This window comes from Chamaea fasciata, unplaced genomic scaffold, assembly GCF_029207755.1.
Source record: "Chamaea fasciata isolate MVZ Bird 193981 ecotype frontalis unplaced genomic scaffold, bChaFas1.0.hap1 SCAF_14, whole genome shotgun sequence".
Classification (NCBI taxonomy): Eukaryota; Metazoa; Chordata; class Aves; order Passeriformes; family Sylviidae; genus Chamaea; species Chamaea fasciata.
Genome location: NW_027094099.1, coordinates 6,183,154 through 6,208,355, shown reverse-complemented (window position 1 = coordinate 6,208,355; position 25,202 = coordinate 6,183,154). Strand labels below are relative to the sequence as shown.

General features: G+C 39.2%; 1 protein-coding gene and 1 long non-coding RNA gene across 2 annotated transcripts in view; one reads left to right on the top strand and one right to left on the bottom strand.

Annotated features, from left to right (window-relative positions):
* CHRFAM7A (CHRNA7 (exons 5-10) and FAM7A (exons A-E) fusion) overlaps window positions 1-6,701 on the top strand; it is a 37,244-nt gene extending 30,543 nt beyond the window's left edge. The window contains exons 9-10 of the mRNA XM_066196004.1: window positions 413-522; window positions 2,601-6,701. Coding sequence (XP_066052101.1) covers window positions 413-522; window positions 2,601-3,119 — 629 coding nt within the window. The 3' untranslated portion in view covers window positions 3,120-6,701. The remainder of the gene's footprint in view (window positions 1-412; window positions 523-2,600) is intronic.
* The window catches only part of LOC136296690 (uncharacterized), a 106,657-nt gene that overhangs the window by 39,568 nt on the left and 41,887 nt on the right, over window positions 1-25,202 (bottom strand). The window lies entirely within an intron of this gene.

The window sequence follows — 25,202 nt, the reverse complement described above, 5'->3', positions numbered from 1 at the left end:
TGCAGTTTTGACACAATTTGCCAGATTGTGTTCTCTATTCCTAATTCCGATTAGGAAATCAGAAAACATGAGCTAAACGTAATTAAATCTTCCCACTGTAATAGTTCAAACAAAGAGAAACTTTTCAAAACAAGTACTAGTCAGTTTATATAATAATGCTGAAAGAAAATCAGAAGGCAGCCTGTGTCAAAGTTTCTTAGAAAAGGCTCGGTTCCACAAAACCAACAGCTAAATGCTGGCTATCCCCTCAAAATAACGTCTGAACTTTCTGCTGTTGAGAAATCTTTCAAAAGTACCTAAAGCAGCACTACACTGGAAACAGAACTAAATGCTATGGATGCATGTATGAACATCCCTTATTAAAGCTGTATCAGCCAAAGTGTGTTCCTGTATTTATTTCTTTATTTTGCAGCTCAGTATTTTGCCAGCACTATGATTATTGTTGGTCTTTCTGTTGTTGTCACTGTTATTGTTCTACAATACCACCATCATGATCCAGACGGAGGAAAAATGCCTAAATGGGTAAGGGTTTGATTTTCCTTCACTGTTCTTTGCATAAATGTCCAGCTCAGGGATGAGATAGAGTAGCTAGTGCCCCACGATTACCTCCTACTGCTAAAAACATAAATCCTTCCCAGACATTTTGTTTAGAAAAGCAGTTTCACTGGAAATGACGTGTCCAGATATGTTTCATGCGGTTGGTTTCTTAGAAAATGTTTGTGTGCAAGAGAGAATGGATATGCCTCTACTAACTTCTCATATCCTTCAAAACAGCTACATGCATCTCAGGATTTTGTTAAAACCTAAATATATAAATGAAGGTGATTTTCAAACAAGCTCCAGGTGTTAGAAGTGAACCAGGTAGAAGAATAGAGTAAGGTGCTGATGGAGATGGTAAATGCATGAAATGAACTTAAATGCACTTCTCTTGAGGTACAGTTGTACAGCTGCTACATATTTAGCTGCTGCCCAAACAGAAACATCCACAGCCTAAAATGCATCTCTTAAAGATGGCTGTTAAAGTAGAATTTGCTCTGAAAATCCTGATCTTTGTATCTCTGTTCAAGAGCATCTGTAAAGTCCAAAAAATTAAAGTACTTTTTCTAAGCACATAAAACTTCTTTAATAGCATCCCTCTGTGAGGGGTGGGTTTTACAGAGAACACTGTGCTGGTATTAGATTACTACACACTGCTGTCATCAGCTAAACGTCCCCACCTTTGACTTCACCCTGTTCATGGCAGCATCAGGTCTTTCTGAAGATGGAAAGACCTTTCTTCCTTTTCTCTCTAGAACAATGAGTTATTATTATCCTTACTAGCTGGAAAGAATGTGCATACCGCAGTACCCTGAGGAAAAGAGATAATGAGATATTCCCTGGCTTGTTCTGGGGTGATGACTTTAAAGTAAATTTCAGTGAGGAGAATAAAAGGCAGATCTCTTTAGACGTGTGTTTGATGACCTAAAGGGGACAATGTTTAGTACTGAGCCAAAGATCCTCAGAAAACAGAGTACTTGAGGTTGAGGAGTGAGCTGTAGTGTTGAGAAGCTGAAGTCCAACAGACATGATTTGGACACTGGGGGATTTTGGATCATGCCTTCTATTAACAGAATATTATCCATCTTGGTGAAGCTTGATGGCATAAAAAAAGTAGTAGGGCAAGATCTGGCTCTGGCTGGGATATTTGCATGGATATAACATCTACTCTGAGTAGCAATCCACAGTCAGAATAAACGGACCAAATCTAATATTAATTATAGGTTTGCATATTATATGATACAATAATATTTCATTAGAACTCTGAAAAAGAAGTGCTGGAATGAGCTCTTAAAATCTGATTTAAATAAATTACAGAAGCTTTCATTTGAAGTGGAACAGTCTCTGGCTCTCCTGCACTTTCTGTGAGGCTAGCTTAAGGCAATGTGGAAAACAGTAAAATGATACACAGATTAAATCTGCAAAGTATTCTTTTATAAATCAAAGTATTTTTTCTATATTTTCTTTATGTTATATCCAGATCTATTTTCCAAAATCTGCAACCAACTGTTGTGAACACGGTATGAGAACAAAGCCAAAACATTTTAAAGCTCGTTGGTCCAGCCCAGTCCAAAATCTGTTTCAGCAGCCCCACCCAAACAGTAATGGATATGAATTTAATACTAGAGCACAAATAAGAGAAAAAGAACTGTAACTTTAGTGACTACCATCCAAAGCAGTGTAATTAAGACTATTAAAAAGTAACCCTTCTTCAGTAAGAGTTTGGTTTGGTTTTGTCTAACCCACGGTTTCTAGTGAAGTTGGAAAAAGCTGCCATGTCACTGTTCAAGTGTCAGGAAGAATTAACACTGTGGACACTCCCATCAGAGGAGGGGGGAGTCCCAATCCTGATAGCCAGCCTGAGGCAATCAATCACTGCTAGAACAAGAAAAGAATCACAGTGTTTGATTAATTAATCAGCTGGAAAACTCCAGCACCATTTTCTAGAATACGGTGCAGGCTAAGCAGAGACCATGGACCAGTCACCCCAGCTGCCTGAATAGCAGCAGCACCAGAGACAGCGCTGTGTGAAGAGATGCTTATTCTCACAAAATTTCTTTCAGACAAGAATCATCCTTCTGAACTGGTGTGCTTGGTTTCTGAGGATGAAAAGACCGGGGGAAGATAAAGTGCGTCCTGCCTGTCAACATAAACAGCGTCGCTGTAGCCTGTCCAGTGTGGAGATGAACACTGTGAGCGGACAGCAATCCAGTAATGGGAATATGCTGTACATTGGGTTCAGGGGGCTGGAAGGGGTTCACTGCACACCCACCACTGATTCAGGCGTGATCTGCGGGAGGATGACCTGCTCACCAACAGATGAAGAAAACCTGCTGCACAGTGGCCACCCCTCTGAAGGTGACCCAGATTTGGCTAAGATTTTGGAAGAGGTCAGGTACATTGCAAACCGATTCAGAGACCAGGATGAAGAGGAAGCCATTTGCAATGAATGGAAATTTGCAGCTTCTGTAGTGGATCGCCTCTGCTTGATGGCCTTTTCAGTCTTCACAATCATTTGTACAATTGGTATTTTAATGTCAGCACCAAACTTCGTAGAGGCTGTCTCTAAAGATTTTGCTTAACTCCTAACTAAAACCTGCTTCTCTGATTGGTATGTAGCAAATAAGAATGTGGGGTCTTTTGACTGCTTGTTTTTAATGAGTATAATGCTTCTCATTGTCCGCTTTCTTTTGCCCCCTCCCCCCCGCTCTCTGGTCCTGAGTTCCTTTTGGAGGAATGGCACCATTTCAGAAGGGAAGCCAAGAGTTTCTCTCTGGGCTGCGTCTATGTAGCTCCTCTGAGAACTCTTTTATGGAAAATGCCAAGTGGCTGCAAGTCCCTTCAGAATGACAGGGTATTGCACCACCACCTCTTACATATGCTCAAACTGGCTGTTCCAAAAGAAGAGGTGGGCAATGCCAGAAATGGCACCTCTTCCAGACTTTGTTATAGAGGATTGCACATCCATCTTATCTGTTTGAATGAGTGATCGTAAACACGCATAGGGGAGGATTAAATCCAAATGGCTGCTCAAACAGAGAAAAGGGAGAAATGTCTTATGTAGCTTTTCCGCTCCTCACTCACACCCTGTAACTTCCCCCATGCACTTTGTACACAACATATATGACTTTCAGGATTTTGAATTTATCTGAGACACCAGAAACCTGAAAGCTCAGAGGACACACCACAGAACTTGTCCTTCCATATCTTTCTGGATTTGACCTAGAAATCTGGCTTGAGTTCTAAAACTGGCTTCACAGTAATTGCTGCAGTGTTTACTACTCCTTCCTTCTCAGAAAGGCATTCTTTCAACTAATAACCATTTTAACTATCAAAAAGAAAAATGATTGATTTAAGATGCCTTCATCATCACTCAAAAAAAAAACCAACAACCTCCACGCTTGTCTCTTTACTGCTAAGTGGTTTCCAATGTGGAAGAAGTAACTCAATGTCTTGTACAGGCCTAAGCATAAATGAAGAATCTAAAGCAAAAAAAAGCCATTAAATTGTGAGATCAAGGTTTTTATTTAAAAATTAAATGTTTGATCTGTTGTATGCTTAGCCTTTTATAGAACTCCTTCTGTTGAGTCACCCTAACATTGTCTTTACAAGAAAACTGCACCTTTTCTGCTCAGTCTATCATCAGATGAGTAGTAATGAATAATAAAGCTTCTTGCTTCTGATATAAATTATTAACTGTATAAACATATAATTATATATACACACTGCAAGTACATCCGAGGAAAGGTAAAAACTTAAGGACAAATTTTCCTAAGTCTAGACAGACTTTTGCAAAGGTAAGACTAGTAGTTCATTTTATGTTACTTTTAGTTCCGAAATTCTCTTGTCAATATATGCTTCATTTTGATGTCACTTTGATGTCTTAATGAAAAGGGCCGAGTTGAGAATACCAGGACCTGAAACTTTGTGTGTACAAAAGAGCTGAGAATTAGTCCCTCACTCACCGGCACACCTGTATTCCAAACCAGTGCTATGAGTGGTAAAAGATGTCGGAGAGGATTAGTTTAGCATTGGTTGCTTCCTTTATCCTACAGAATCCAAATTTTTTGGCTGAGGTCTTCAGAGACACAAGCCTGCTGTTTTACCATGTTTTTACTGTGAAATAAACTCAAAGCCTCAGTTTCTCTCTAAGATCAATTAAAATAAAGTGGCTGTAATGCTTATTCTCCCTAGGTAATAATTTCCTTCTCCAAGTCTGCTCCCTTGAAGGCAGGAGAATCAAATTTCATGGAAAGCAAGCCCAGAGTCACCCCAGGTACCACTCTTCACCTGATTGAACAGGTTGTTACAAGCACCTTTTTTCCTGAGACAGGGTAGGAGGAGTGAAAGGCAGGCAGGGTATTTCTCAAGTTTGTGAATTCTGTTTTCCTGAAGGTGCATTCTGAATCTCACACTTTAAAGACACAAGCGAAACATTCAAAACCTTCTTGTAAGTCCATCCTGAAACCATGCGTCAGATTTACTTGTGAAGAAATTATGTTTTCAGGAACAACGATCAAGAATAAGTCATGTAACAATTTCTGCAAATAGTTTCTAGTTTCTAGTTTATAGATTGCATATGAACGGGAAACTGTGAGTGCAAACTCTGAAAGGTGAGTTTTGTTCATTTGTGAATAACTGCACATATCATGTGGCATGTACTCCTCTTCTGGGTAATCTTTCTAGGCTAGGCTTCCTGGTGAGAATGTTGATTTGCATTGGTATTTTTTCCTGCTGCAAGTATCCCTAAATAGCTATGTAGAGTGTTCCATTTAGTCTCTGTTAAGTTTTGGGGTCCTCTTGGAGAATAGCTTTTCAAAGAAAAATGAAGACTTCTGAGGAATGCCTTGCACAATGTGACACAACTATTGCACTCATAGTACATGATGCATGTGGCATAGGAAGCATGAGAGTCCCTCTCTTTCCACCCAAATCCGTTTACAGTATCTGTGGAAATAATCTTTCTAAATACAGGAGGATGGAGAAAGCAAGTTACAATTTGACTGTAAACTTCACTTTCGGTGACAGACATGCCTACCCTTAAAAACTGGAGAGTTTGGCCTTGTGTGAAGTCCTGCCAGAGCCTGTCCCAGTGAGTTGGTAAAAGTGTCAGAGAACTCGGGGTGCTGCCGAAGGGGCGGTGAGACACCAGCATTCTGCCCACACTGCCTTGATCGTTGGCAGGGTCAGTGAAAATGCACCAAGGGGACAAGGGAACCCTCATTTTCCTACTGTTGACACAACCTGTAAACATTTGGTAATTTGTTTATTATGCATTTAAAATATAAGAATGACTCCTCCATTATATTATTTGGCACCTGTAAGTTAAATTTTCCTGTACCTGAGCTGAGCAAAATCGGTATGGTTCTTGTCAACTTGTGTGCGTCTTAAATATATTTGTGTATGTGCTAAACAATATTTTGATCTAAATGCTGTGAAAAAAAATATTTATTTACAATTCTGGGCATAGAGATGGAAATTAAATACTGTATGCAGTATGTGTATATAATATTAAAGTCTACACATTGATGGTAAAGATCTGTTATAATCTTAAAGAGTCCAGATAGAGAATAAGAAGTGGTTCCCCACAACCAAGCTATGACTTGCCTGACAAATTCAAAAGCTCGCTCTAGAGCTCAGGTGTCATGTACAATACTATGTGTGAACAATGTATATTAATTTTTCTGGTTTTATATTGAAATGTATTGAATATTTAAAAAGACTTTTTAATATTTTAAAGAAAATTATTTAAGTGTTAATGTCAAAAAGGTTCCAAACAAAATTTTAAAAACTTAGTTTTAAATACAGATAAATTATTTAAAAAGTATTTAAAATATTAAATTATTTTGTATAGGAATTGATAATACTATGTAAGACTTTTTTTAAGGATTTCTTTAAATTCTCTTTACATTCTCTAGCTGCAGGATGTTGTCTCAGTTCACATGTGAGAATTCAATTCTTCACCTTCTTTAAGAAGACAAGGAGGTAAACCAAAGCCCCAGATTTTCTTTCCTTTGTTTTGCTATTTTTTACATTAAGAAACATTGCATAAAGGGCATTAGAAAGAATTGTTACATCCGTCAGGTACTGATTGTCATATAAGCAACTCAATACCTTTTCAGTCCAGTTCAAATAAAAGATTTAGATCAAGAGACTTTTGATTCTTTTTCATTTTGCTAACATGGAAAAAACTCAAGTGGTAGAAAACACGAATAGCCACAAAAGGAGGAAAGATGTCATTGGTTATATCAGTCTGGGATGGCAGAGTTCTTTGATAATTAAATATAAATTCATATCCTCCTACCAATCAGTCCCACACCAAACATACGGTACTTCAGTCTTATATAAGCAATCAAAGTTGACTGAGAAGAACTGAAATGCCATGTAAATTTTGGACTGGCCTGAATGCCAGCACTAATTTATTTTTTGAAGTTTTACACAGAAGAGAGAAAAAATAAATCCATGCCCAGCTGAATAAACTGTTGGTTTTGCCAGCTGCAAAGTTTGTTTGTTGGCTACTACTGAAAAAATATCTAATCAGCAGAATATCCCTCAGCTGCAAAAAGATATCGAGTGTAGTTTCTTGCAAAGAGATTTGTCCTGCCCACACGCTGAACAGCTTCCTTAACAACACCCTGCTGCGCATGTGCCAGAAGTAAAGGATCTAGAGTTGCTGAACCCAAGACTCCATTCTCTCCATGCTTCTCTAAGTAAGGAACAGCTGAAGATGACCAATTTGGTCCGGGGCACCACAGCAGTCATACAAGCCTGTAGCTGTTAGTGAGCCCAGGCTGCCCCTGGGGAAGAGCTGCTGTGGTCACCATGTCAGATCCTCAAGCGAGGCTCCTGCTGGTGCTGCTCACTCTGCCAGCGTGCCCCACCCTTCTCCAGTGCTGAGGAGCAGGACAACCCGTGTCACATTTCCTGTCAGACTTCAACAAGTCCAACAGGTTCAGCTTAACAGACAGCAGGCAGGCTCCTGGCACTGTCCATGGACCCACCATCACACACACTCCCCATCTCAGAAGCCTCTGCGAGTGGGGATTGAAATGAGAGCACTGTGTGCTCCTGCTCTGCAGCACCTGGGTGGTTCAGGTACAGAGTGAGAGCTGCTGGGGTTTAGGAGCTCGCTCATGAGCAGACCCAATGCCATTGCCCTCTGGGTGGCAACGCCCATCAGAGCCCTGGGTCTTGTGGCTACAGAGGTTAACACTATCAGCCACCCAGTTTTAATCCTCGGTGTATCAGGGTGTATTTTACTTCAAGAACACTGATTTCTTAGCCTAACCTCATCTTAAAAAGTCAGTAAATCTTAAAAGGCTGTAAATAGAATCTCCTTGCTACAACAAATCTAACCTGGTAATCCAGCAGGATCTCAACAGCACTACAACCACAAACGGAAGCCTTCTACTGTTATCTTTTTTGTTGTTGTGCATTGCTCCTGCTTAAGAGAAAACCTTAGCATTAATGTAACATTGATTTATGCAATTGAGCAATTTGCAGATGATGGCATAGAGAGAGAATAAACAACAATCTCTCATGCCCCAATGAACCCACTCAAAACTGCAATTTATTCAGAGAAAACGAAAAATTTCCGAAGTAGTCTGAAACTTAGCATCACTGTAAAGATTTCACAGGTAAATGACTGGGCTTTTTTCACAAGTATTACATGGACAAGACCTGCAGTGACTTGCCCATGTAATGATGCTATACAGGAATAACAGTTTGAACTTCAAAATAATTTGAGCTATCTACTTATTTTTACCTTTAAAAACCCCCACCAAAACCAAAACCCAGCAGGAATTTAACAATTGTGACATAATATAATGCTACTCTGGAAAATGTGTATGTGAGAATAACATCTATAGAGGCTTTCCTTTTAGCTGAAAGGATATAACCCAATGCCTCAGTGCCTATATAAGGCAGAGAAATCTTTCTACTGAGTCTGAAATTCTGGGATCAAGACTACATTCAATCCAACAAACCTCACAGTTATCATTTATGTATTACTCTGGTTCATGGTAGGTATGTAAATGAATACGAATAAGCCAAATATTAAATATTTATATTAAATTGGTTTTAGGCTAAAAAGAAAAAAAAAATCTGCATCCCAGAGCAGAATATATGCACAACATTCCTACGACAATATTATCTCATTTCTCAGTGCACGTGTATTGCAAACAGCCGTGAAATATTTCAATAATAACTTTTGCTCCTATAAAAGAATTCTGGTTTGAGATTGCTTTTGCTAGCACAGCACGTTTACTGCTCCCTGTCCTTCTTTCAAATTCTGGCCACATGAAACCTAATCGGCAGACTATTTTGATCAGAAGAAATATTACAGGACTGACATTCAGAAATCCTGTGTAAGTTGTCTGACTTTTCATCAGGAAGTATGACATTATTGTGCCAAGCTGTGCCAGAAGGAAGATGCTTCAATGGGAAGTTCATGCCAGCCCTGCAGTGCACAGATGCCTGGGCAGTGGAGGAGGCTTTCCCAGACGGCAGCAGTGCCGACGCAGGGCAAAGCAGACTCCCCCATCCCTCCCTGGGGCATGGAAAGTAAGTTTTCCTGGTTCTTCTGACTATGCTCTGTATGAGGACACAATGAGTATAGCTGTCTTTAACTTATCAGCTAGCAAGATTTTATTTCTTTTGAGGCAACAATGTAAAATACTTGGGAATTACGGGTTGCAGCACGCAGCTCAATTGGTCTTTCCTTAACACCATCAGAAACTGTCTTAAACTGGACTAAGCTGAAACCAGGTTAAAAATAAGGACTGTGGTTGTAATTCTCTCTTTACCAAGCACTTTTAAAACCTGTAGAAGTTAATCTGCTGCATCTTTCTCTGCAGTCGAGATTAACATTCGTATTCCTGCTTGCAGTTAGCAAAGCAGTAACATTGCTTAATGATACTTTACACTGTTACACTGTCCATATTGTTTATAATTGAAAGGATCTTGCAGTGAAGAGATTAGAAACAAGGACAAGAAGCCAAAGTATTGGACCTCTTAAAATGAACTGTGAAAGGTAAAAAAGGCATATGAAGGAGTGGCAGAGGGTGAGCGGAGGCAGGTTTGATATCATCAGCCGAGAGCTGTGACATGTCATCACCACACCTGCACCCCAAAGCCCAGAAACCCAGCAGAGACTCTTTGACCACCAGCAGCTGAGCACAGCCTGTGCTGTTTGCCCCAGCAGGGGCTGAGAGGGGGCAGGTCCACACTGGGGACAGAGCAGTCACAGAGGGCCCGGCTTCAGTCTGGGGCCTTCACATCCCTGTGCCTCATTTGTGATGACTGCACTTCATTTGATGACATACCGAGGTACAAGTCTAGAGCTGGTCATGGCTTGAAGCACCTTTCATCTAACTCAGAGAACTCCTCACTATTTCTACATACACATATAAAGTCTGCTTCTCCAGGGAAACAAGGTTGATATCAAACAAATTCAAAGACTTAAACAAACAGTTGCAAAATATTCTGAAAAATCTATGCAGAGGAAATCTCTATCTTAGCTCAAAACTGGTATGGTTTCTGTTGCTAAAGATATACTGAAATTCCTAGTTTTCCAGTCGGTTTCAGTTGCAGTAATATGCCAGGGCTTTAATCATGCCAGCTGATAATGGAATGGGGGTAGCAACCTTCTTGCTGAGATTTCGAAGCAATCTGTGTGGGTCGAATGAGGTGTAAGTGAAAACTCCTACAGCCAGCACAGCTTTTAGCCGAGCACACTGCAGCCTGTCTTTTAAAAATCCTCACTGCTCCTTGCAATCATTTAATGGATTGCTCCCTGCACCTAACAGAAGCCAACCCATAATGAATGGCATTGCAGACATTTAAAGTGTCCAGCCTCAGTTCTGATAGACTGGACCTGTGCCCATTTATTTCCTCATGCACTTTTCCTAGTGCTCTAGAAAATATCCTGTGTACTTGGAGCAATAAAACTTGCACAGTGCAAATTCTGAGATTTGTGTCTCCATACATTGGCTTTATCATTTTAACAGTAATCCTGTATCAGTGTAAATGACAGGAGATTTAGCCCAGTATTATATACAGAACACATCCTCATTTTGCAGCTTCTGCAAGTTCAAAACCTGTCCCTAGAGCCAAAGACCCAAAGAATGGTGATGTGTACTTTGGACAGCAGGCGGAGAATAACAGCAACAGAAAAATGTTTTCTCCAAGATAAAAAATGCCAAAACTTTTGGCATAAAACCAGTATTTGTCATCTTTCACATGTAAACCTTATTTAGACCATTTGGGCTCAGAGATAGCTTCATTTACTTATCGATTCTCTGACATTTCAGAGATGACTCTTTTCACGTCTCAATTTTCTCATTAGTATGCAATGTGTTTGGTCAAAGAGCTTTCATTACTGACAATTTTCATACAGGGCCTTCTCCTCCAGTGAGGGTGGTGAATGTTTTCTCTTGAATGGAGTCAGTATGGAAACTTCAATAGTCCTTCTGTTGTGCCATGAACTGCCTGACTGAATTGGAAAAATAATCTGGACTGGGGAGCACAATGAGTTACAGGTACTCCTGTATTTTTCTCAGACAACAGCAGCATTGATTTTCCCATTCACCCGACAAAAAAAACCCACTTCAGCAAACTCACTGTTTCTTCATTTACCTGACACAGACACATATGGCCCAAGCTTTGCTTAACTGTGGTAGCAGGAGTGAAAGCCATAGATTGTAGACCAAACTGTAATTATTTTTACAGGATTTTTTTTAGGTTTTAACTGTCCTTTAGCCTAACTGTTGAAATCACAGAGTAGCTAGAACCCAACATGTGTTGAGAGCAGACCAAAGCTACAAAAATACAAGTACTTAAGCAAGCTGGTGAAGCAAGATGTATTTTTCAACACCAAAGTAGTTCAAAGGAAACTGTAAAGCAGTAAATTTTCAGTTCCCACACTGCAGAGGACTCAATTTGCTACTCGGTGACAGAGCAGAGCACGAGCTCTTGCTGAGTCAGAAAGCTGCTGAAGCTGTGAGTGTGCAGTGCTGGTCTGTGGGCAGGCACGGGGAGTCTGCTGCCTCTTGCTACGAGCCAATAATCCACAAGGAGCAGGAAAAGACTCAGCAGGACTTCAGTGGAAGCAAAACTGCAGGAGGGACAGCGTGCCCTTAGACAGACAACAGGACCAGTGCCCTGTACAATGTTGGGAATTTTTAAGCACTATGTGCATGGATGTTTTATATGGTTTCTATGAAAAGTTCAGAACACCATGAAGATCACAAGTTTACCAAATCAGATGTGGGTGAAACTTTCAAGAGCGCATGATGGATTTCTAGATCTCAATACTTTTCCATGAGTTTGTCTAAGTAGGAAAAAGAACGGAAGAAAGGTAGTGGAATACAGTAAGGGTCTGAAAACTAGTTTTCAGAAACAGATATGCAACCTCCTGAAAAATTGCATCTGCAAAAATGTTCAGCCAACAACCTCAATGATTACAGCTTCCTGAAGAGTTACAATTGGGCTTGGAGTAGGGTAACAGGATTGCCCCATGAAAACCAGCACAACATTTTGGGGAAAAAAAGTCCCTGGAATTATCAGGAGGTCTTTTGGAGTTTTATCTGCAATATTTCTTTAAATTATTGACAATACGACTGTGCCTAATACTGAATAAACAATTTCTTCTTATTTTACTGGAAAGCTTGTCTAAGTTGCAAGGCAAACTGACAGACCACTGATTCTGCAGAGGCAACCAGACAGTACTAAGGAAGATGGCCCTCTTGGAGAACATGCTCAGGGACTAAAAGCACTACAAGCCCTAGAAATACTGGCTGTGGCTTTGTAAACAAGTTCTTTTTTCAGTGCTTGTGTTTGGGAAGAAATTCATCCTGTCCCTCTCTGCAGCCCTGGAGTGAGCCCAGAACAGCTCCTTTTGATGACAGCAATTCATCCTCCAACCTGGTCTACCTGCTCTTCCTCCTTTGGCTTCACTGCAATTGATGGACTAATACGGCCCAACACAAGTTGTATTTACACACGGATTCACAGAAAACCTGCAAATGGTTCCTGGCGGTGTTTATTAGCTCCTCATACTTCCTGTCAGTGAGTCAGTGGCAGCTACATTTAAAAGGGCAGCTGCTGGGCTATCAAACCTCCTACTTTATCTCTGGGAAAACACTTTTAATTTCTGATGAGAATATCCTAATAAAATACAGTAGGTGGACTGAGAAAAACTGAGTGTCTATACCAACCCATGAAGAGATTGAGTTTGACTTCATATGAAGCTCTCCTAACTCTCAGCACATTGTTTACAGGCAGAGCAAGGGAGTAGGAGTGCTCCTGCTCCCAGAAAAGAGCTATAGTATAATAAATTTAGCAGATACCAACTACTGACTGACTTCCAGATACTACTGCATTATAAATAGCTGACTTTATGATACTAATTTATTACTGTAAGCTAAACTGGTGTATGCATGAACAGAAATTTACTCATTTATGAAAATGTTGGGGACACCAGCTGATTTCACCAGGAAAGGACGCAGGCTGAGGATATTCTGAAATACTTCAGTGTAAAAATACAAACTTTGCATTAAAAAGAGAGAAGGGATTTTACCATTTCCATGTGGAGTACCACACACTGCATACAAAAGAAACTTCAAGAGGGTGGAACAATATGGCACAAGTGACAAGTGCATTGTTATTAACCCGAAAATGTCTGTGATCTATGCATGTGAAATATTAGCATCAAGAGGATAATTAAAACATGTAGAATACGGCTTTTTTGTCAAAATATGAATGATTTATAGCATAGAATAAGTTGGTATTATAGACACACAAATATAATTTGGACAGTAACAATTACTTTTCTACCCTGTGTAAAATTCTGCCTGTACCTACAGCTGCATTCTCCATTTTTACGCTTCCCAGCTGCCAGCAGTCCTTGATGGAGTGCCACATCTCTGAAGCACTCCCAGTGCTGATGCACCCAAAACGGCCCAGTCAGCTCTCAGCTCTCACAAAAGGATTGCACAACCAAACAGGCAGCACATCACAAGACATGCCTGGAGCTGCAGTTACCAAGGTGTGCTGAAGTTTTCAAGGAAGTTGGAAGAAAGGCTGGGAAAGTACGTGAATTCCAAATTAAATGACAGACTAAATGCTACAATATGACCCAGTCTGCTTTTGGAGTTATCTTATTCTTTATTTTATCATTGCAGGAATTTTCTTGTGACTTATCCAAGTTACACCTAGCCTTGTGCCTTCCAAGAAAGCATCAGGGTCCCCTACTAAAAAGAATGGTGAAAATTCAACTGTAAAAGCTGTGGAGCAGGGTTAAAATGCTATTATAGATCTTTAATAACCACAGGATGTCAAACATTAACACTAAGAGATATCAGCAGGTAAGAGAGACAATCTTCCTCCAGGAGTTGTCAAACTCATTAGGAAATGCCTTGACCCCAGCCAACCCTCCCTCCTTCTCCTCCCACTCCAGTAATTACCTCAAATCAACAAGACAGTGAATTTAGCTGGTGGAGTTAGCAGGTCCTCCAAAAAGCTACTATTAGTCTGTCTAACAGTCTTTCAGTTTGCTTCATTTCTGTCTTAATGAGTTTCCCATTTTGGCAATTACAGAGTTGTTTAAATGGCACTTATGTGACCTGGCAAATGAAGATCTATAACTGTTACATTTTCCTCATGTAAGAAAAATAAAATTAACATTTCTGAGACAGAAATTTCTCTTCTATGAATAGAAACTTACTCATATAATTCTGTGGTTTAAAAAAGCAGTTTACACGATCCTGAACAAGGTTTTTATGTTCTGCAAACTTCTAACATACTCCTCATGTATCCATGCCTGTAGTATTTACTGCGCAGTAGTATCTGGATTTTATAACAAGTGAAATGTTAAATTCTTCAGATGTTAAACTCTCCCCCTTCCAAAATTTGTCTTCTCAAGTTCAAATTTATCAGTTTGTAAGCACCTGATGCTTGAATTTTATCACAAATTCCCATTCTCAGGATACTTTAATAATTCAGAGTTTCTTCCAAAACTCAGTGAAAGCACAGTACTTATCTATGGACTTAAATCCTTTCAATTTTCTGAAACATTCTGGTTCTGGAGCTTTCCAGGCAATTGGAAAGGAAGGGAAATACAGTTCTACCAAGAATGTCAGTTTAAAACTGCCTAGACAGGAAAAGTCTTAAGCCTGGAGATGGTCTGCCCTGAGGAAAAGGAATAGGAAGGTAATGATTCAGGGTTTTAATGTCTTTAAAATCATTATTATTTTGGGCATGAGGAAATAGGTTAGAACATGTGTTCACCTCTTTGAAGAACCAATATTACACACTACTCTGTAAATTTGTAAGTACAATTGTAAAAATGCATCCAATCCACTCTACAGCTTATATGTTAGCCGGCTACAGCTCTATACCTGTGCATTTTCCCATTAAAAAGCATAATTGTATCACATTTTGAGTATCACAGTATCATCACAGGAGCTCTCAAGACAAAATAATTACCTTCTTTCAAAGCCATGATTAGCACTGCAAGAAGTGTAAAAGTAGTATTATCTTCAGACTTTTTTGAAATTTATTTTTTAGCAAATGTTCTCTAACTCCACTATGAAGCTTGTACTGCTAACCTCATTCTGTCTTCCAAAAGGGTATTTCCCTGGAAAATTGCATAATCCTAAATAACAGATGAAAAAAGCAAGGCAAGGAAAAATCTTTGGAGGGATTCAGTTCTTAAACTATTCTAATTAAAAATTTTGCAAGCAGCTTAAACAAAATGTACAGTGACTTTCAGCTGACAGACTCACTTTGGAGAAGGAAGTTAATTCCAAGATGAGGAATGGTAAAAGGATTAAAGGGTAAAAGGCAGAATTGAAACTGCAGTAGGGATATTAAATTGACTATGGGTTTGAGATTACACTTTCTAAAGCCATTAATGCTGAAGACTCCCACTGAGTCTAATGGAGGTTGGATCCATCTCTTCCTAAAAAAGGCAACCTCCTACACAACCTCATTCTGAGGAAGTCCAAAGGTTCAAACCACCGGAGGCATCTGAAAAAAGGCAAAATTTGGCCCATAATGTCTGTCCCTGCAACAGTTTGTGAGGAACAGGAAAGCACATGGTGGCCTGACCAGTTTTCTAAGCTTGGTGGGCAGAAAAAACCATTAATTTGCTGGCACAGGTACAGTGGAGATCCTGCAAACAGCCAAACACAGGCCTAAAGCCTTTTGGTGCCATCCTCCTGTTGGGCACGTGGCAGATCTCAGGTGGACTCTTCCCTTTCCCCAGTACTTCTCTTCCTGCCATTCTTTCAAGCAGAGTTTGTAGTCCTAAAACATCCCTGGAAGGCCCTACCAAGGAGTACCGTTATTTATAACTGACTTTTACACTAAGGGACTGGAAGAAGGAAACATGAGCAAAAGAGAGAAGAGCAAAGAACACACAGGGGACTGACATCCTACTGAAATCCTGGGATTTGAATTCTGCAGATCTACAGGAATCTTACTCAGGCTGAATATACACTACTGAATGAGGTGAAAGGGTGGATCCAGGTAGTAACTTCACTAACATATCTGTACCTATCATGCCTTCAGGAAAATAACCTTTGAATGCATGTTCAAGAGGACATTCAATAACAGACAAAACCACCACGACTATAACTAATAATGAGAAAAATTACAGACGTTGCTCTCCTAATCTACATAGTTTTACACTATTCTCAACTAACCTAAAGCTCATATAGTATTTATCAGATATAATAAACTAATCACGATCTGCATTTACACATTTTTGTCATTAGGGAAATACAAATTAGTGATGATGTAACACCACCCTAATTTTATAGTTATTCCATGACCCTGGAAGCACCGGGAAGTTAACTACTTCTGAAATAATTATATGAAGGTGTACACCCATTCATGGTATGTGGGTTTTGGTTTTGTCAGATAGCTTTGTGTGAAGACATTTCCTTGGGCAGAACTGGACAAGGAGCCTATCTGTGCCTGCTGCTCTCCTCTTGCTGTGTTTACTGGCTTGTAGATCTAAACACATAAATGGAGCACGGGAGAACAGCCAGCTGGAGACTTGGCACCACACTGTGTGCTATTGGGTCACACTGGTATTCTCCTTCTTATACCAGCAATGTGGACAGTTCATGAAGAGCCAGACTTCACACAAATGAAGAAAAGACCTTTTTGGATCCTAAACATAGGCTATGTTGTGGACATTTATGTTTTACTACATGTATTAAAGATATTCAAAAGACTGAGAAAAAAAATCTCCCCAAAAGGAGATTCGTCACTGATATTCTAAGGCTGAAATTTTGGTTTTAGCGCTCAGGTTAGAAATGCTGATTTTTCTACCAGCTTAAAAGAATTAGGTGTTTCTATGCTACTGAAGGTCAATGAATTTTTGATGTCTTGCTTACTTAAATACACTATTCACAGTGCAGAATAATACAGACTCTGTTCTAGTTTGGATCATCTTCTTCAAGTCTGAGTGCAAGTGTCCTTGAAGGAAGGTCTGTCAGGACACAACACTGCAGACTGGGTTAATTCAAGCACCAGGAGTGAGTTTCCATCCCTCACAAGTGCCAGCTGGATTATCCACCTGTTTATTCGATGGCTATCAACACTCACTGTAGTAACCACTTCTCCCTCAGCTCCCACAGCTGTGTGCACAAGAACACACCAGAGAATCTCCTTCAAAAACAGATTGAGATCACTGGAACATACTGATGACTCCAATTAATTTCTGACTTCTGCCCCCAAAATCCTGCACTGCATTTACTTTTCCAGATAAAGATGCCACTACACTAACCAGAAATATTTCAATAGGTAAAAAAATTACGTTGACCTTCAGGATTAGCTTATAGGAAACTCATCAAGGAATGAGAAATGAATTTAAATCAAGTCCAGTTAATTACAACAGAGGGCAAATACCAAACTGTTGGTATTCCTGCCTCCCTAATATCCCTTATGAGAGACAGGGAGGAAAAAAACCCCCTACCACACCTGTCTTCCTTGTAATGAACCACCTGTTTTAGATCAGCAGAGTAAGGTGATTATGAAAAAACAGAAAAATGAAATTTGACAAATTAGATCTCATGGTTCAGAAGGTAAAATCACTGAAGAAATCAATAAAAGAATGCCCCTACAATGCTACTCCCACTCACAGCATCAGGCTGTCGTTTATTTCTTTTGGGTAATATTGAAATTGATTGGAGCTGAGTGTAGGATGCACTCAGGAGAATAAAATATTTGTAAACAGAAGGTCTTTATTTCATTATAGAGCTGTTAGACCTGGAACACTGGACAGATTCCAATCCACGTAATTACATTCAGTCTTCCTAAATTCTCTCTGCAGCTTTAATTGGAAATTACGTTTTTCTTCATTTCCTCTCCTGCATTGTGGTTCCACCACAGAAGTGTCTGCACTTGAACAAAATTACTTTTTATGGTCAGCATAAAGGACAACTTGCAATGCAAGGATAGGAAAGAGTTGCTACAAATGTAAGTGTGACAGAAGACTTTTCAACAGGTCCTTACAGACTCCTCTCTGATGAAGAAAACCAGGAAGAAGTGTGCTTCTCTTGCTGTGCCCGAAGGCAGATAAGATTCTCCTCATTTTCTAAATCAATCATGGAGTACCTCCAAAAATCTCACTCCTTCTCTTGTTGAGTGCTAAAGCAACTACAGTAGCCTCCCACACCAATAATGGAGAATTCATACTTACTTCATTCTTAATGATTACTGTATCATGTGTGATGATTATTTGTATCAAAGTTTAAAACTGCATACAAACCCTAACTAATCACATTCTTAATAAATAACATACAACTTCCTAAAGACTTATATTTAAGTAAAACAAGGAATAAAATAATCTTACATTGAATTAGCTAAGTATCTTTCCCTTCTCAGGCCCTTCAATCTGAAGCAGACGTCCAGGCACACATTTAATTGTCAGAAGTCACGAAAGGAGACTGCAGAGTGTTCCCACTTGCCAGTAATACAGATTTTCAGTAACTTTATTTTTAAAAGAAAAGATGGAAAAGAAAAGTGAGGTGTTCTCCATTTCCTGATGAGAGGTGGCAGGGATATATTCACATATGCAATCCCTGAGGTGCCAGACTCCCTCTAAGACAAGTTCAGAAGGAAAAATTGCTCAACAAATTCCTGTAACAACATACATATCTTTACAGCGCTCAGTAGTGTCAGTTATAAACAATTCACTCAATTAACACAAAGCTGCCAACAGAAAAGCAACAGATTTCCACAAATCATGAGGCTGAATGTTTTAACTGTCTTATGCTATTGATATATTTGTGTATGCGCACATAAAGAAATGATATATGAATATATAGAAAACTTGTCATTGCTTAATTGTCATATAAACCAGGATGTATGTGATAAAAAAGTTAAGCATAAGTATAGCAGTCTTATAATTCTTCTGATTTAACCTTTGTGCTACAACGTAATTAAAAAGAAAAATGATTGAAGCTTTTCTCACTTAGCATTCAAATATCTGCATAAAACAGTATGATACATTTTCATCCTTTAATTATGCTATAGAGCTGACGCATGAGCAAGGTCTGGCATTTCATCTTCCAAGGGCACTTAAATGTTACATGATCCTCACTGAGACTATACAGACAACATGAGTACAAGGACTTTTCTGTTTACAGAGAGATAGAACTTATAGCTGACTATAAGCTACTGCAAAATTGGCCCCTGGTTACACTAATCAATAGAGGAGAGAAAAAACAATATAAGAAAATATAGAAGAAAAATAAGAAAACCAATATATGATGAAAGAGTAAAAGTAAAACATTTTACACTTCAGCTTTACACTGATTTGTTGCCTTTAAAACAAACAAAACAAACAAAAAAAGGTTCAGCAAGTGCAGAAGTTCAAGAATAACTTGATCACATATAAAACACAATCTCAACATTTTCTCGAGTGATTCATGACCATATGTATTCCAATATATTCCCAATTCCCTGTAAACATGTCAGAAAAAAAGGACAAAAAACGAAACTATAAATATACACGTGCAACTTCATTGGTTTTCAGCACCACAGGGTGGTAATGCCTCATAAACATGAATGTATTCATCCTCAAAACATTCCCTAAATCTTCCCACACCTCATAATCACATCACTACACTCCTGGGAATTTCACAGTATCATCAAAGAACCAGCGACTCAAAATGCCTGCTATCGGCCATTTCAGCTACAGGATCAGTAGCAAAGTAGATGATCCTTCTTTTTTTGCCAGAATTTATGAGGATGAAGCTGGCCTTAATCAAGATGATTAACCCCTCTCTTTGAATTGGTGGGAAAAGACAGCAAACATGGCAGGATTTTCCCTTCAGTCTATCTGGCTGGAGAGAATATGATTAGGACACAGGGACCCAAGTAACGAATTCGCAGTAAGTTAATACAGGAGAGAAAGAAAAGTCTAAGGATATCCAGGATCCAGTGAAGTGAACAGGAGACAGCAGGGTGCAGACAGCAGCTCCTCATCCTAATCTAACAGGACTGAAGAGCCAGATGGCAATTGTAAATAAAGTATCAAACAACTTGAGGAGAGAATGAAATTCCTTGGCAGCTGGAATCAGGTTTACAGAAAAGTAGCATGGAGACCAAAGGGACAGTGGAAGGTGCTGTAGTCATGAGGAGAACAATGACCTTTGTTGTAGTGAGCTCTTCAGCACCTCAACCCAGATCGTTCTATTTCAGTCTCCTCCAAAAATTTAGACTGTTTGGCATTCATTCTGGGACAGGGAGTAGTCTCCTACTTACTCTACTAAATTTAAAAAACTCATAAAGAATAAATAACAGAAAGCACCAGAAAATATATGCTACATTTTAAATTGACAGTGAAGGGTATAAACATCAGACTTAAATTATGCAGTACAGTGAACAAATCCAGATCACTGCTGGCTTCAGTAGTTGCAATACTAATGTAGTGCTGCTTTAGACAGAACCACTGCAAGTGCTTTAAGAGTTCCACAACTGCTGGCAGTTACCTGCCCAGAACAACTAAATTTCACAAAATACAAACCCAGTACGTCTGGGACTTACTCCTAGGGTGGAATCCCATAAGAGAAGAGAGCACTGACAGAGAAGGGAGTTCCTTTGCTTTCAAATACCAAGTGAGTGTTACAGTCTTCAGAGGATGCCAGAAGTCAGTGTTTTTATGGAGACCTTCAAATCTGAATTATATTAAAAGGCTTGTAGCTATCATCAACCATAACATCAGTCCTTTCGCTCAAAGCCCCTCACAGCTAGCTGAAGATTCAGCTCTCCATAATTTTCATGTTTTCCTACCTAATCTTTAATCTATCAATATCAAAAGTACGGGATAAAAATTAATCCAATCCTACATTTACAATACAGCTTCATCAGAATAAGCAGCTGAAGTTAAAGTAGAAATTACAATTATGTAATCTGTAATTACTATTTCTGCCCTTAATCAGAAATTTTCTGAGACCAAGGTCAGTGTAACTACACTGACAATTAATAAAACTAGAATGGGTTGTAACATCCAGGAGAGTTAATTCTGACTCCGGACATCTTGGCTCTCAGCTGTGCCGCTGGGCAGCCTTGCAGCACCAGCTCAGGGGCAGCCCACTGTACTCACAGGGTGCGATGGGCTCACTGTGGGTGTGGAGCTGCTCATGCTGAAACAGTGCAACCCCACCTTTCTCTATCACTGAGACACTGTGGCAAATTTTAAAACAGCTCCACCCCTACCCACCCCAAAAGAAGTTCAAAATAACGACTGGCCATGATTTTAAAAATCCATATGGTACTCCAGCAGGAAACACCTCTAAAACGTTCTCCAGGGCTGTCAGTAGTAGCTTGCCAAGGGGTTTTTGATGTGTTACTGCAGGCCCCAGGTGTTCCCAGCCTTTGTCATCATGGTTCCACCATACATGCTGCACTCCAAGAGTTGTGTTTTAATAGGGGCTTCCTCAGACATCACATTTCACTAGGGCCAGCATCCCAGCATCACCAGGTGCTGTCATCATACAACTAAAATCAGGAAGAATACAGCACACTGAAAGTGCCATGCTTTTACCAGGGCTTTGAAAGTCTTAGTATTCCATTAAGCCATGTGAGAGAGCTGGCATTCAATTCACTCTGCATCTGGTTTGGTAATTCTTACAGATGCAAAGATTATTTTAAAGGAATACTTGGAAATAGATGGGTTAATGCACAATATCAATATTTGGAACATTTGAGTCATAGAGTTCTCTTTGATCTTACATTCTGTTTGCTATTGAAAAAGCAACCGTCTCACCCTATGCAAGATAAAAAATGAAACAGAATTTGACATCATGTTACAAAGATTCAATTCATTAGCATGATTTGGCATCAGAACTGCAAGCCATGATCTACAAAGTTGCAAATGGAGAAACTCACTTTAAAGTTTCTTCATTTGCAACAGATTTCAAGTTGCCAGGCTCTCCAAGACAGCATCCTGGTTACTAGAAACTAAACTGGAGATGTGGAATCAGGGTTATTATGTTCTTTTAATGACCCAAACTCACCAAATATTAAACATTACAGAAAGCAACACGAGCCATCGCCATAATAAATGACCAGACCCCATTCTGATCAGCATGATCCTGAATAATTATCAAGGAGCTTAAACTTGCTTACTGGATTACCTTAACATAAAACTTAACTTCTCAGCTGCATTGTCCCTGAAACACTGTAGTGCCACATTTCCCTGCCCCCCCCCCCCCAACTAATTTATCAATTCCCAAATGCTGCATCTAGAAGACAGAAGGATAATCCACATTGCTGCTTGCACTTCCTGTTATGTCTCCGTATCATCCCTTCCCTGTGCCCTGAGGCCAGTGGCCCCTCTCCTCTCAGGTAACAAGGCTACAGAAGGGCTCATCCTGTCCTGAGCAGCAGAGCACAGGGACAGAAGGACAGCAGGAACATCTTACCCATGGGACTGCTGGCTGACTTCTGACTGCAGGGTCACTGCTCCCTGAGAGGGTGGGAAAGGCAGACACAACTTTGTATTTAGCCCTAACAGATACTCTAAATATTTTTTTCAAACACTGAAAAGTTGTTCTGGTGTTTAATGAGATGCAAATGAATTTAAATCTCATTTTAATAAATAAAAAAACTTTCAAAGCATACCTGCGTTTAGAGATTTGATAGGAAACATTTTGATTCTGAATTTACAGATTGTTGAATATCTGTATTGTTTAATATGTCATTAATAAGACAATAAATCTCTTTGATCCTGATTTGATTTAAACCATGTAAATTGAGGTTCCTTTCCAGTGATGAGCATCTATTGACCATCAATTTCTGAGTAATACAGAAGCATTTAGCAAATACTACTACATAAAAAGAATTATAGGTCTTTTTATACTTAAACAGTTTTAGTCTGTATCTATAGCATTCGCAGGCAAAGTGAATTTATCAATGAATTTATAGAGCAAGTTCAGATTATTATTTCTGAATTCAAGTTCAGATTCATTTTCAACACTCTAGAATGTGTACACTTACCTACCATTTCATACAAAATTTGATTCTATCCCAGATGAAGCCTGGACAGTCTCATATAATATTTTAAAATGCCAACAGAGAAGACATATTCCTTACTATTACTTTGAAAAGCAAGAAACTAATCTGCATTTCTGCCAAATAATTTTAAAATCAGCTGTTTGTGAACAGAAGATAATTCTTAATTAAGTCCCAATACTACATAAAGCTGAACTTTTCACTGTTCTTGCATTTCTAAATAGGTCTGCATTATGGCCTCAAAAACAAGAAGTGTGAACAGAAATCTGGTATCAGCTCCTTAAAGAGCAGAACAAACTACTTAATATTCTGGTGCTCCTGCAATTTGATCTAATACTCAATGAATGACATAATATTAATTATGGACATATTTTGCTTCATTATTTATGCTTCATCCAAAAGTTAATGTTTAAGAAACAAACCCCTCATGCTTAATTCTCTTTCAACTTTTTGCTAATTATCACAGCAGTAGAAATGCACATTTAAACCAATCCAGATGACTCCTACTGTTTGCAGCCTCTCAAACATGTGTTCTGTTTGTAAGCTGTACTTAAAGCAGGCATAAAGGTCATGTTTGTATAAATTCAGACTCCTAACACCAAATTATTGTATTAATTTTTATTCTGAATGACATTCTCTCTCTCATCTGGATTTAACTTCATTATAAATGAAGAACGCACCTCCTCTCCACAGAGAACTCGTTCTAACATCTTTCCCTGTGGAAGTACCTAAGCAGAGTATCGTGTTCTGTATGGAATGTACGAGTCCACAGGCACATACTAAGGGACAGATCTGATGCTCCCCAACCAGTGCAGCTCCTCACAGTTGCAATGGAATCCCTTTTCCAGGGAAAACTCAATACTGAAGGCAGACTCATCAAGCTACTTGGAAATGCCCTGTGGAGTCTCTCTCTCCGGTTTCTTTGGGAGGTTGTGAGATCAGTTTCCCACCTCCAATGAGTAAAGTACCCTCAATCCATTCCTGGTTTAGACATTGCTCCATCTGTAAACTGCTTACACCTGAGCACAAGGGCCCTGTGCCCTACTGGAACCATCCATCAAGTGAATGTAGTTATTGATTTAGACCATAAGGTTATAAATCTGACTAGAAACAGAGGCAAGTATTTATGTAGACACCAGGGACATGGAGATAATTCTTTTCCTAGCAATCTTTAAGCTACTTATACCAAACCCTCCTGCTCTATTTGAAGAGCCAAAGTAATAGGCCATAATTTTAGAGATGAACAACAAGGGCACACACACTATGGCTTAATTCATTCCATATTAACTCATTTCTTTAGGGAACAAGAAAGCATCAAAGCAGTGACCTAGCAATACACCAGAAACACGAGCAGCACCACATCATTTTAGCACAACTGTAGTACCTCTTAATTGGTAACTGGCTCATGGCTGAAAAATTAATGGTTTTGTTCTCCCACTATTGTAAAATGTAATAAACCAGGATTTTGTTTCCTTTCTTCCCTCTTATAAATATTATCTCTACTTTTGGAATCAAACAATTGATGTAATGATATCTTTTCAGGGACATTATGTGAAAAATTCTATTTCATTCACAGCTATATGAAAAGACAAGGATCAAAGGTTTACATTGTTTTTCCCTTTGGTCAAGTTAAAACAATTTTTCCTATAATTTTGAACAGTACATTTACCTTTTTATGTTAAACTGCTTTCAAATAGTTGGCAGAGACCTGTCCCAATAATGCCCTTGGTTACCAAAGTATAATGGTTGACTGCAATGACTACATCTAACACAAGGACAATCAGTTCCAGAAGCGGCTGTGCTGCCTCTGCATCCTTTCCAAAGAAGTGTCAGAAAGAATTCATGGCTAAAGTTTTCAAGAAACTTCCCAAGTAAGCTGGGCTATCTCAGAGCTCAAGACAGAGTTTTGTGAAGTCTTTTCCCAAAGTTCAGCAAGTAACAGAGTTAAACAGAAACCTTTTCACTACTTTCGCTGACATAGTCAGCCCTGCCGAATGGCAGTTTTGCAATACCACCTAAGTTTTTTGCAACTATTCTCATTGAAGTCTATGTACTAAATCTTTAGCTGATATTGATGCATGAGTGTAATTTATAAATTTCTCCAGAAAATATAGGAGAATTCCATCAGCTATTTA